The sequence below is a fragment of the Bison bison genome, unplaced genomic scaffold (assembly GCF_000754665.1).
Source record: "Bison bison bison isolate TAMUID 2011002044 unplaced genomic scaffold, Bison_UMD1.0 scf7180017864352, whole genome shotgun sequence".
Classification (NCBI taxonomy): domain Eukaryota; kingdom Metazoa; phylum Chordata; class Mammalia; order Artiodactyla; family Bovidae; genus Bison; species Bison bison.
Window position 1 is genome coordinate 5,891,808 of NW_011494924.1, and position 11,904 is coordinate 5,903,711.

Consider the following 11,904-nt stretch of genomic DNA (forward strand, 5'->3'; position numbering starts at 1 on the left):
GAGTGGCATGATCTGTCAAATTAAACTCAGATTTCTTCTGTGGGAAATCCTCCCCCAAAACTCCAGGACAGGGAGTGCTGCTACTTGCAGCTATCTGCTTATTATTTATACTTTCTTACTGCTTAGCTAATTTTCCCCCCTTCTTAACATTGTTAAGTATTTCAATCATAGTTACTTTATACTTTGCAGCTGAGATTTCTAGTCTCTGAAATTCTTAGTAGACTCGTAATAAATCTCTTGTTAGTTGCTTTTGCCATCTATCTTTCATGCTGGCTAGTTACCTTATGTGTTTAGTAATTTTTTTGTTTTTCAAATGCGGTGACTGCGAGAATCCAATTATAGGTCTCATTCCTTCAGAGATGATTAGCCTTCTTTTCGGTTGCAAACGAGGATTGCTGTCACCTTGGGTTTCACATTAGCAACCTTCAGGTGTCTAATTTATCTGAGCCAAGTAATGTTTTAGTGGACGAGTCCTTCAGGCTATTGGCTTCCCAGGGGGCCCAGTGGTAAAGAATCTGCCTGCCAATGCTGGAGATTGCAAGAGATGTGGGTTTGATCTCTGGATCAGGAAGATCCCCTGGAGTAGGAAATGGCAACCCACTCCAGTATTCTTGCCTGGGAAATCCCAAGAGAAGCCTGGCGGGTTATAGTCCATGGGGTCACAAAGAGTTGGACAGGACTGAGCAACTAAGCATGTACATACATCTTCAGAGTATACGGCAGCCTCCAGCATATCTGGCTACTATAATGCTAGAAATATCAGTATGGACTCCTGAAAGGATTTTAACTTCTGTGCCACTCAACCTTCTGCTTTGATTATTTGGTAAATATGTTTAATATTTCTTACAATATTTAAGGTCATCAGTGGAGCTGTGGTCTGTTTGGTTTTGTATCTCTTAGACTTCCTAGCATTGAAAGCTACTTAGTTTGTGTGTGTTGAATGAAAGCAAGTGCCTTTGTTGATAATGGAATCTGGCTTGCTCAGGGCACAGTGGAAGGCTGAACTGTGAAAGAATACAGTAGGGGATGTAAAGGGTGCAGCAGGAGCCAGAAATTGGGAGGTGGTTTAGGGGAGGATGAAATAGGGAGAGATTTTCAAATGCAGTTGCTCTTCCTTTCTCTGTCTCTATGTCCATATATTTCAGCATCTTTTGAGTGGTTTCGTGTGTTTCATTTTCTAAGTGGGGGTCCCCAACCTCCAGGATCTAACGCCTGATGATCTGAGGTGGAGCTGATATAGTAACAATAGAAATAAAGTGCACAATAAATGTAATGCACTTGAATCATCCCCAAATCGCCTGTCTCACTCCTGCTGCATGCAAGTTGTCTTTCACGAAACTGGTCCCTGGTGCCGAAAAGGTTGGGGACTGCTGTTCTAAGTTATGTAGCAAATAATTAGAATGTTTCCTTTTTCTGTCTCAAAATGAACTGAAAATAATCAAGTTAGGAAAATTGTCCTCATACAGATGGATTCTATTGTATTTTCTTGGTTTCTTAGTCAACGTGGTTCTTAGGCAGGGAAAAAAATATGTCCTCCTGACTTCAGTGAATACTTCCCCTGCATGTATCAGCTATAAAATAATTAGGCTGAACCAATTATCATCTAGGATTTCTCTTCTAATAGTCTGTATTCAAAATAATAAGAGCATTAACAGCTTTTATTGTAGCAATTCTGGTGATTAAATTCTTGCCTCCCACATAGATGTTTCTCGCCAGTGTTTGGCGTATTTCTGTCTCCTGTGACACTAGTGATTCTGGAAAATGACGCCCCTGTAGATTTTGCCTTTGTGCCTGAAGATGAGCAGAGCCATCTGCTGCTAGGAACCTTTCCCACTTGAAATCTGATGGAATCCTTCACAGCTCATTTAGCAAAATTCTTTGAGCCCCAAGTCTTTGGCTCTCACATAAATCTTGTTTCCCACAGTCGACGGAACCCTCTCGGTCTAATCATTGCCCTGGATGAGAACAAAGAAGCAAAAGGCGAACTTTTCTGGGATGATGGGGAAACAAAAGGTGAGCACCACATTGGGGTTTCCAGACGTCATCTTTGAGTTTCTCCTGCTGCTCATTCAGTGGTGGGAGACAGCTCACCAGGCACTGCAGCGTTTATCACCCGAGAGAAGAATTCTGGTTTTGGTTGTGCAGTTTAGGAATAGTGGTAGATGAAAGGATGGTAGATGCTTTCCTTGGATGGAAGGAAAACTCCCCTCCGTCTCTTAAAATTCTCCCACTGGCCAGCTATATTGTATATATATATAGGCTCTCATTTGATTTTCAATCAGCCCCTGAAATATGTTTTCAAGGCTGTTTCTGCCATTCAGTGCATTTTCCTTCACTCCAAATGCTTATAAACAAGCATGGAGGACGTGTAAAACATGCCCATGCTAGTGAGGCAGTGAGAGGACACTTTCCTAGTGCACCTGCATCTAGCCATACTTCTAAGCTCATTTGTCTGTCTCCAGTCACTAAGAATTCTTGTGGCTGAAGCTTAGGAAGCAGATTCACTGGAGGCATATGCTTTGGAAGCACTTGGGAGGGAGGGAACCCTTTCAAGGTTAAGGTAGGAAGGAAAAGAGAAAACAGTGGCTCAGCCTTGGAAACTCTATCTATAATCTGTCATTCTCAACATGAAGCTCTGTTACTGAGTCCAAGCTTGCTCTGCTTGCCACATGACAGGCCAGTAAATTGGAGACGAGGTGTTGAGGCAAAGAATAAGGACTTTATTCAGAAAATTGGCAAATAGAGAAGATGGCAGACTAATGTCTCAAAATAACCACATATCAAGGTCTGGATGTCAGGTTCTTTTATAGATTAGAGGATGAGGAGGTGAAGAAGTCAAAAGATTCTAAGTCTTACACTTAGCTCCTGGAATGGCCAGCCTTGGAGAGGGGGTATGTTAATTTCTTCCTTCCTGCAGCTGTTCACAGGCCCTTAGGGTAAGGATGTCTCCCTGAACAAAGGCACTTTGATTTAACATTTAGGAGTAGGGCAGGGTTCCCCGAGGCAGGCCATTATGTATAGACAGTATCCTTTTAATGAACAAAAGCAATGGAAAACAGAGGTTAAAGTAAAGGAAACAGATCCAACTTGTAGTCAGGTTTTCTTCTTCCCTTTAACAGCTTCAAGGAGCACCAGGATGAAATCTGTTTTTCTGTATTGGGCAGAGTCTGACTTGCCCTTCTCTTCCTTTCAGATACTGTGGCCAACAACCTTTATCTCTTATGTGAGTTCTCTGTCACCCAAGTGAGTAGTATATTTTTATGAATCTTAAGTGTGAGCTTTGGTCTGATGATTAGCTCCTATCTGTTTGTGTATATGTGTATTTGTAGCTTCATTTATAACAATAGGGGGACACATTTCTGTTTATGGCTTAATGTCCAATAATTGGATTATCTGTGTTAGTAAAAAGAGGCGATGATACAGATAAATCAAAGCAGTCAGTCTTTTAAAATGAATTTTCAAAAAATTCCTTTGTGTGTGTATGTGTTTCTCTCACCCTTCTTCTCCCTGCCTCAGGGGAAAAATAAGTTTGTATTGGAGCGCACATTAGTAGAGAAAACTAAGAAGCATTCAGGGCCATTTGGGTAGCTGGTCTAGGACAGACTATTTGAATGACTTGAGCATCTGTGTATTCAAGGCAGATCTTTGTGTTTAATTGTTTTGCAGAACCGCCTGGAGGTTAAGATTCTGCAATCAACCTACACAGACCCCAATAATTTAGCATTTAAAGAAATTAAAATCCTTGGAACCCAGGAGCCTAACAAGGTTACAGTGAAACAGAACGGTGTTCCAATTCAAGTTTCTCCTAATGTCACTTACGATTCCAACCTACAGGTAAATAGCTTAGATGTTCTTCCTTGCCAAGGTTGCATTGGTTCCTGAAGGACCAGGGCACACTCTGAAGTCAGAAGTGGGGAAGTTAGAGGGTTAGGATAGAAAAAAATAAAAGAGGGAGCCAGAGCTGGGATGAACAAGGAGGCTGCTGAGATACTGGGAGGGAGTAAACTGGTCCTTTCCTCTCTTTTCCCTTATCTGCCCCTCAGTCTTCTGTCCTCTCTGCCTGGAACAAAAGAAGAGCAAAGACAGGAGTCTGGGGAACAGGATTAGAGGAAAACTGGGTCTGAAAGCTGCCGATTGATTGGTGCTAGAAGGGTTGAGGTGGGATTCCCATTAATTTAAAATTTCAGATGCTTTTCTTTTTTTCTTTACTCTATAGAGCTAGATTCTCACTCCAACACATTCTTGGGAAATATTTTGAGTCAATGAATTTGATAAGCTTAGCTAATGCTACTTACTTGGTTAGGTGATAATAATAAAAGAATTTTTCATCGCTTTTAATGAGACAGTGTTCTTGAATAGGTTATTATCAATTCCTCTGAAATTTTAGCATTATGAGGGATCCTTTTCCCCAACACTGTTTTCTACAGGGGTTCAAGATAATCTGGGATAGGGAGCAGTGGGGTCATTATGGTTTGTGAGGAACCTTCCAAATTTGGAGACAAATAAGTAAATTTTGTCTTCTACTAAAATGATATATTGGTATCATTGGACATTTTGTCCTAACAACATACATTGAGTATGCATACGTTATAAAGTTAGAAATAATGTATTATATGACTGGTTATGTGTGCAGCAAAGTGCAAGTCCTTTGTAAGATGCTCATATGAAAATAAACTAATTACCAGTTTGATAAATAGATTAATAAATATACAAACAAAACAAATCTTTTATTATTTGAATTTGGGTGGTGGACAGGCAACCCAATCCTACCTTTAGGAAATGTTAACTTATGTTCTTTCCAATTTCATGTTCAAAGCTTAATGGAGTCATTGAGCAAAAGCTTTGGTGGCATTAGGTCTAGAGTTGGACCTTAAAGACGGTGCATCTGTGTAGAGATTTGTTCAGCTGCAAGTGACAGGGAACTCAGCAAAATGGTAGTTTAAACAAACTGGGATTTTTTTTCCCTTATGGTGTTGAGAGTTTAGGAAGTGCTCAGTTTCTGGCATTGGTTCAGTGCCTCAGGATTGTCAGTGTTGAGGTCTTTTCTTCTCTTGTGATTGGAAGTGATAGCTTAATTCCAATCACTCTTGCCTTGTTAGAAGAAAAAAATAAAAATTAAAACAAAGAAGGAGCTGGAAGGAAAAGGGAAAGGTGACAATGAAAGAAAGGGAGGGGTAGGCTGTTAAATCAAGAAAGAAACCCCTGGCCAGCCACTTCTGGTGGACTTGCACTCAGCTATGAATGGCTGCAGCTGTGTCACATGGATTGAAAAACAAAAAAGTTCTTCTTTGGAATGTTTGGTGTTCCAAACTGAAGTAGTAAGAAGGGAATTTTCCATGGGGCACATGGCTAGAAGTCTGTTTCACAAATGGGCACCATTATCCTAGAAAGGGCATTGGCATAGGTAAAGCAGTCAAGGTTGGGGTATTAGCATAAGCCAATCCTGGGACTAAGAAAAGCCTTTTGTTAGCCTGTGAGTCTGTATAACTGGAATAGGCAGGACCCACATCTGGAAGAGGGCCTAGTTTGGACAGATTAACTTGTGGTCAGCTTTTGGAGGGTCTTAGGTGCCAAACTAAGAAGGATGTGATCTAATTCTCAAAGGGTCTCCTATTGACCCTTGAATCAATATGCACCATTGTGAGACTGTTGTTCTGTGGTGGTTTTTGAGGTATAGGGAAATGCGAGATGAACATAGACTGGGGAGAGACTGGAAGGATGATAATCCTTAGCGTGGTATTTTATGACTCTAGACAAATGAGAATTTTCACTATGGAAGTTACTATTTTACAAGGAGACAACCAGAAGAAAAACACATAGAAAAAATTAAATATTTGAATTAGTGAATGGAACTCAAAGAAAGTTTCAAGTTTTGAGGCTCTGGGCTTGGACCAGTGAAGAGACTAGGATATTAAAAATGGAAGGAGATATGATTTTGTCTACTTATCAATTTTGTAATTGGTAAACTGAGACCCAAGGAATTTGAAAGAATCTGTCCAAGTTTCCTCAGTGGGATGGAGGGGAGAACCCAGGCCATATGATTCTTATTTCTCTGTTCTTGCCCCAACTCCAGACCTGTGGGGAATACTGGTTTCGGGGATGGAGGGCAAGAAGATGGGCTCAGCTGAGGATGACACCACATGCTTGTGTGTGCTGTGCTACAAGGGGGCTGTCAGGAAGAGAGTCTTCCTGACAAAATAAGGAAGAGGAAGAGGAGTCAGGGGAGGAGAGAAAAGGGTGATTACAGAAGGTTGCGGTTGACCTGATTCTTTTCAAAATGTTATGTACAAGATTCTGATAGAAGTGCACCATTTTCCCTGTGGTTATTGGCTAACTCCCTGCACCCAACCCCCCTCTCTTCATGGAAGCTCCAGTGCTATGTTACTTGGATTCCTGAGAGACTGGTCTGATTTTTACTTTCTTTCCTGAAAGAAATCTCATACCTTGCGTGGTCTTTGTCCTGAGGATGCATTTCCTTGATATTTCCCCATTCCTACAGGTGGCCCTTATCACAGAAATTGATCTTGTTCTGGGAGGAACATACACGGTGGAGTGGGATGTGAAGATAAGGGATGAAGAAAAAATAGACTGTTATCCTGATGAGACTGGTGTTTCTGCAGAAAACTGCACTGCCCGCGGTTGTGCCTGGGAGGTAACCATGCTGACGGTGTTAATATACATGAAAATCCTCTACACTTTGTTTAAATTGAAGCATAGTGGATTTACCATGTTGTATTAATTTCTACTGTATAGCAAAATGATTATGTTATACATATATTAATATATGACTATCTTTTTCATGTTCTTTTCCATTATGGTTTATCACAAGGTATTGAATATAGTTCCCTGTGCTGTACGGTAGGACTTTGTCATTTATCCATTTTCTATATAATAGTTTGCATCTGCTAATCCCAGACTCGGAGAAGGCAATGGCACCCCACTCCAGTACTCTTGCCTGGAAAATCCCAAGGATGGAGGAGTCTGGTGGGGTGCTGTCCGTGGGGTCACTAAGAGTCGGATACGACTGAGTGAGTTCACTTTCACTTTTCACTTTCATGCATTGGAGAAGGAAATGGCAACCCACTCCAGTGTTCTTGCCTGGAGAATCCCAGGGATGGGGGAGCCTGATGGGCTGCCGTCTATGGGGTCACACAGAGTCAGACACGACTGAGGCGACTTAGCAGCAGCAGCAGCAACAACCCCAGACTCCCAGTCTATCCCTCCCCCACCTCCCCTTGGCAACCGTGAGTCTGTTCTCTACATCTGTGAGTCTGTTTCTGATTTGTAGATAGGTTCATTGTGTCATGCTTTAGATTCCATGTATAGGTGATATCTGTCTTTGTGGTATTTGTCTTTCTCTTTCTGACTTACTTTGCTAAGTATGATAATCTCTAGTTCCATCCCTGTTGCTGCAAATGGCATTATTTCATTCTTTTTTTATGGCTGAGTAGTATTCCATTGTGTCTATATATCACATCTTCTTCATCCACGTATCTTTCTGTGGACCTTTAAATTGTTACCATGACTTGGCTATTGCCAATAGTGCAGCTATAAGCTTTGGGGTACATGCATCTTTTTGAATTTCAGTTTTATCTGGATGTATGCCCAGGAGTGGGATTGCTGGATCCTATGGCAGCTCTGTCTTTAGTTTTTTGAGAAACTTTCATACTGTTTTCCACAGTGGCTGCACTAACTTACATCCCCACCAGCAGTGTAGGAGAGCTCCCTTTTCTCCACACTCTCTTCAGCATTTGAGACTTTTTACTGATGGCCATTCTGACCCATGTAGCATGGTACCTCATAGTAATTTTGTAAAATCCTTTACACTCCATCTACAATTTCATGAGCATGGCACCAGTGCCTACGTCACTACTTAAAATCTATAGAAAGGGCAGACTTCCAAAGTAACCTGAGTTTTTATCTGGATGTGAAGAATAGATGGGACAGAAATGGGTCTTTTTTTTTTTTCAACAAAATTCTACACAGAGACCAGGAATGAAAACTTATGTCACTACCAAAGAGTATATAAGAAAATGACTGATTTCATCTTTATCTCCCTGAAAATTGCGTTTTCTAGCCCCTTTATATCTGGTCATCCTAGAGCTCATGCTTAACTGAATTTGCCTTCACTTTTCAGGAGTCCAGTTCTCATGGAGTCCCTTTGTGCTATTTCGTCAATGATCTCTACTCTGTCAGTGATGTTCAGTATGACTCACATGGGGCCTCAGCTGTCATCTCCTTAAAGACTTCTCTGTATGCCCACTCCTTCCCCTCAGTACCTGTGAACTCCCTGCGCCTGACTGTGACCTACCATAAGGATAACATGCTGCAGTTTAAGGTATGTGTTGACAGTATATGTATCAAGTTCCTACTTCGCACTTTTTTAGTTTCATTATTTTTTGCTTGTCAGGATCACAGAACCATGCAATCAGTTTGCTCTTCTAAGTTAGCCATTGAAAACTGTCGAGTCCTTGGCACACACTTTCAGAGTTTTGTTCTCCATCCATTTGGGGCAGGTATCAAGCAAGGCAAATGTGTCTTGATATTTCAGATGGGCTTTTGAGGCACTGTTGACAATGAAGGCTTTTTTCTGATTTTTTGACAAGTGAATTTTTGCACGCATTAAATTAGTGATTTTCAGCAACTGAAAACACATTGAAAATTAGCTAATGTACATATTTTATCCTACATGGGCTTCCCAGGTGGCACTAGAATCTGCCTGCCAATACAGGAGATGCAGGAGACACAGATCCAAGCCCTGGGTTGGGAAGATCCCCTAGAGTAAGAAGTGGCAACTCACTCCAGTATTCTTGCCTGGAAAATTCCAGGGATAGGAGAGCCTGGTGAGCTACAGTCCACGGGCTCACAAAGAGCTGGACATGACTGAGTGACTGAGCACACACACAATATACTAGATCATTATCCTAAGAGTAATTTGGGACCATTGATGGGACAGTGAGGCCTGGCCTAAACTGCACTTCCAAATGATTACTGTTTCTACTGTAAGAAAAATGGTGGGGAGGACAAGGGTGAAACAGGAGACAAGTCAGGACGCTACCAGTTAGGTAATCCAGATGAGGTATTGAGCTTAGACCAGGTACAGAAAGGAGAGGGAGATGTGGACAACTTCAAGAGAATAAGAAGTAGCATCATGGGATCTGGTGATTGATTACAAATAGGCCATGAGGGAAGGAGAGACATCAAGACAATCGCCAAGTTTCTGGCTTGTGTCTCCACATGGATGGTGCTGTCATCTATGAAGGGGAACCAGAAGGGGAACACTGGAAAGATTTGGGCTTAGGCAAAATACAATGATGAATTCAGTTTTGGACACTGAATTTGGGATATATGAAATACCTATGAGACTGTACTGGTTTCTTTTCCTTTCATGATTTAATGACATCTCAGGACAGGTGATGGTCTGCTTTTCGTTTTTTATTTATGTAATTAAAAAACATTGGGATATAGTTGCTTTACAGTGTTGTGCTAGTCTCTGCTGTACAATGCAGTGAATCAGCGGTATGTGTGCATATATCCTGGACCTCTTTCCCATTCATCACACCCTCTAGGTCACCACAGAGCACTGAGATGAGCTCCCTGTGCTATACATCAGCTCCCACTATAGCTAATTTACACAGGTAGTGTGTATATGTCATTCCCATTCTCCCAATCCATCCCCTCATTGCCATGTCCACACATCCATTCTCTACGTCTGTGCCTCTGTTTCTTCCCTGAAAATATGTTCATCTGTACCATTAGTGATGGGCTATTTTTACGGTCTTTTTCACTATTGAACTATAAGTTTCTCGAGGACAAGAATTTGTCCTTTCATCTTTGTACTTCTGAGATGTAACACAAAGCCGAGAACATAGTAAGTTCTCAATGTTTATTGAGAGAGTAAAGATTCAGGTCAGTGTGCATTGCCTGAAAGATTCTTCACAATCTGATATCAACCTGGACTATGAATTCTTCCACATTTTGTAATGCAGGGATGATGCTATGGTATCTTTCCATCCTCACCTTTGTACTGGCATGTGGTAGGTGCCTAATGGGTTTGAAATAAATGAACTCACTCAACTTTTCAGGTTTAACACTTCCCTGCTCTACCTCCTGGATTATACAATAGCTCTCTCCAAAATAATTGCCTCTTTCTTTCAATTCTCTGTGCCTTTGTGTCTATTTCTCTGCCAGGAATGACTTGGTTTTCTTTCTGTGCTTGATTAATGGCTATAAAGCTTTGAAGATTCAGCCCCTTTCCCCATGAAACCATCTCAGTCTTCTGGAAACACTGATAGGCATTTCCTTCCTTATAATCTTACAACACTTCTGTATAGCTGTACATAGTATGTATCACTCAGGTGTTTTGGGCACGCTCTTTCACCTTTCATGTGAATTTCTTAGCATGTGAATTTCTTAAAAGCAGTAACTGTGTCTTACTCAGTTTAGTAAACCTTGTGTCTTACTCAGTTTTGTAAACCTTGTGTCTAGTACAGAATCAGGCAGGAATATAGTAGGTACACAGTGAATCAACTTAGACCCCAGTTTTTAGGGAGAATATCTATGATTATTTTAGTCAAGAAGAGTTCATGTTTTTTAAGGGAGAAATTTTTTTCAATTCAGAAAAGTTTTCAGGTAGTCATGTACACTGACACACCAACAAACAAAATAATAAAGAATATATCCATAAATTCCAGACTGATTTTCCAAGGTAGAACCAATGTGAAAATAATGTGTTGCTGTAAGACATTATTACATAAGACATAAGTTATGGCAGACTCAGATCAAAATGATAAATCTGACATTGTTCTTCCATTAGTTAATTAAGTTCCCAATATCATGAGCTTAAAGAAGACAAATATAGTGTTCAGACTCTTTGTCAAAGACATGAGGTTTCTGCTAAGGGTATAGGTTTCATGACTACTATATTTACCTAAAATCTGTCTCCTCTGGTCTAGATTTATGATCCCAGCAACAACCGGTATGAAGTTCCAGTCCCTCTCAACATACCCAGCGTTCCATCTGGCACCTCTGAGAGTCAACTCTATGCTGTCCTCATTAAGAAGAATCCATTTGGGATTGAAATTCGCCGCAAGAGTACAGGCACTGTCATGTTAGTGGCTCTTAGTCTGGTTTGGAGTTGATGATCCCCCATGTCATTGCCAGGTCCAGTGTCCTTGGAGATACCCTGCTCAAAGCAATGCACCTGCCATTTCCAGATTCTTGAATAAGTCATTTCCTTCTGTTCTTATGAGAAATCTTTAGTGTCCTGGGAGTAATTCCTGAGTCAATTGCATGTACCTAGGGGTTCATTCAACTAATGTTGATGGAACGCCTTCTCCATATTAGGTAGTTATAGAAGATGAGGTCTCTCTTTCTATGACAAAAATAATAAGGAAATAACAAAAATAATTTAAGTTAAAATATGCAGCGATTTAGATAGTGACAACACTATGCAGGAAAAATCACAAAGTGAAAGTGAAGTTGCTCAGTCGTGTCCGACTCTTTGCCACCCCATGGACTGTAGCCTACCAGGCTCCTCCCTCCATGGGATTCTCCAGGCAAGAGTACTGGAATGGGTTGCCATTTCCTTCTCCAGGGGATCTTCCCGACCCAGGGATTGAACCCGGGTCTCCCACATTCCAGGCAGATGCTTTAACCTCTAAGCCACCAGGGAAGCCCAGAAAAATCACAGGGTAATTGATAATTATAGGGAGGTGACTGCTTTTGATACTGTGGTCACAGTTGATGTCTCCAAGGAAGTGGGCTTTTTTTTTTTTTAATTAATTTTATTTTATTTTTAAACTTTACATAATTGTATTAGTTTTGCCAAATATCAAAATGAATCCACCACAGGTATACATGTGTTCCCCATCCTGAACCCTCCTCCCTCCTCCCTCCCCATAC

At 41.0% G+C, this 11,904-nt stretch overlaps 1 protein-coding gene across 3 annotated transcripts in view; it reads left to right on the forward strand.

Annotated features, from left to right (window-relative positions):
• MGAM (maltase-glucoamylase (alpha-glucosidase)) overlaps nt 1-11,904 on the forward strand; it is a 102,467-nt gene that overhangs the window by 55,456 nt on the left and 35,107 nt on the right. For all 3 annotated transcript variants that reach the window (XM_010854982.1, XM_010854981.1, XM_010854983.1), the window contains 6 exons: nt 1,925-2,013; nt 3,194-3,243; nt 3,667-3,834; nt 6,500-6,652; nt 8,138-8,338; nt 10,956-11,110. In XM_010854982.1, coding sequence (XP_010853284.1) covers nt 1,925-2,013; nt 3,194-3,243; nt 3,667-3,834; nt 6,500-6,652; nt 8,138-8,338; nt 10,956-11,110 — 816 coding nt within the window. The remainder of the gene's footprint in view (nt 1-1,924; nt 2,014-3,193; nt 3,244-3,666; nt 3,835-6,499; nt 6,653-8,137; nt 8,339-10,955; nt 11,111-11,904) is intronic.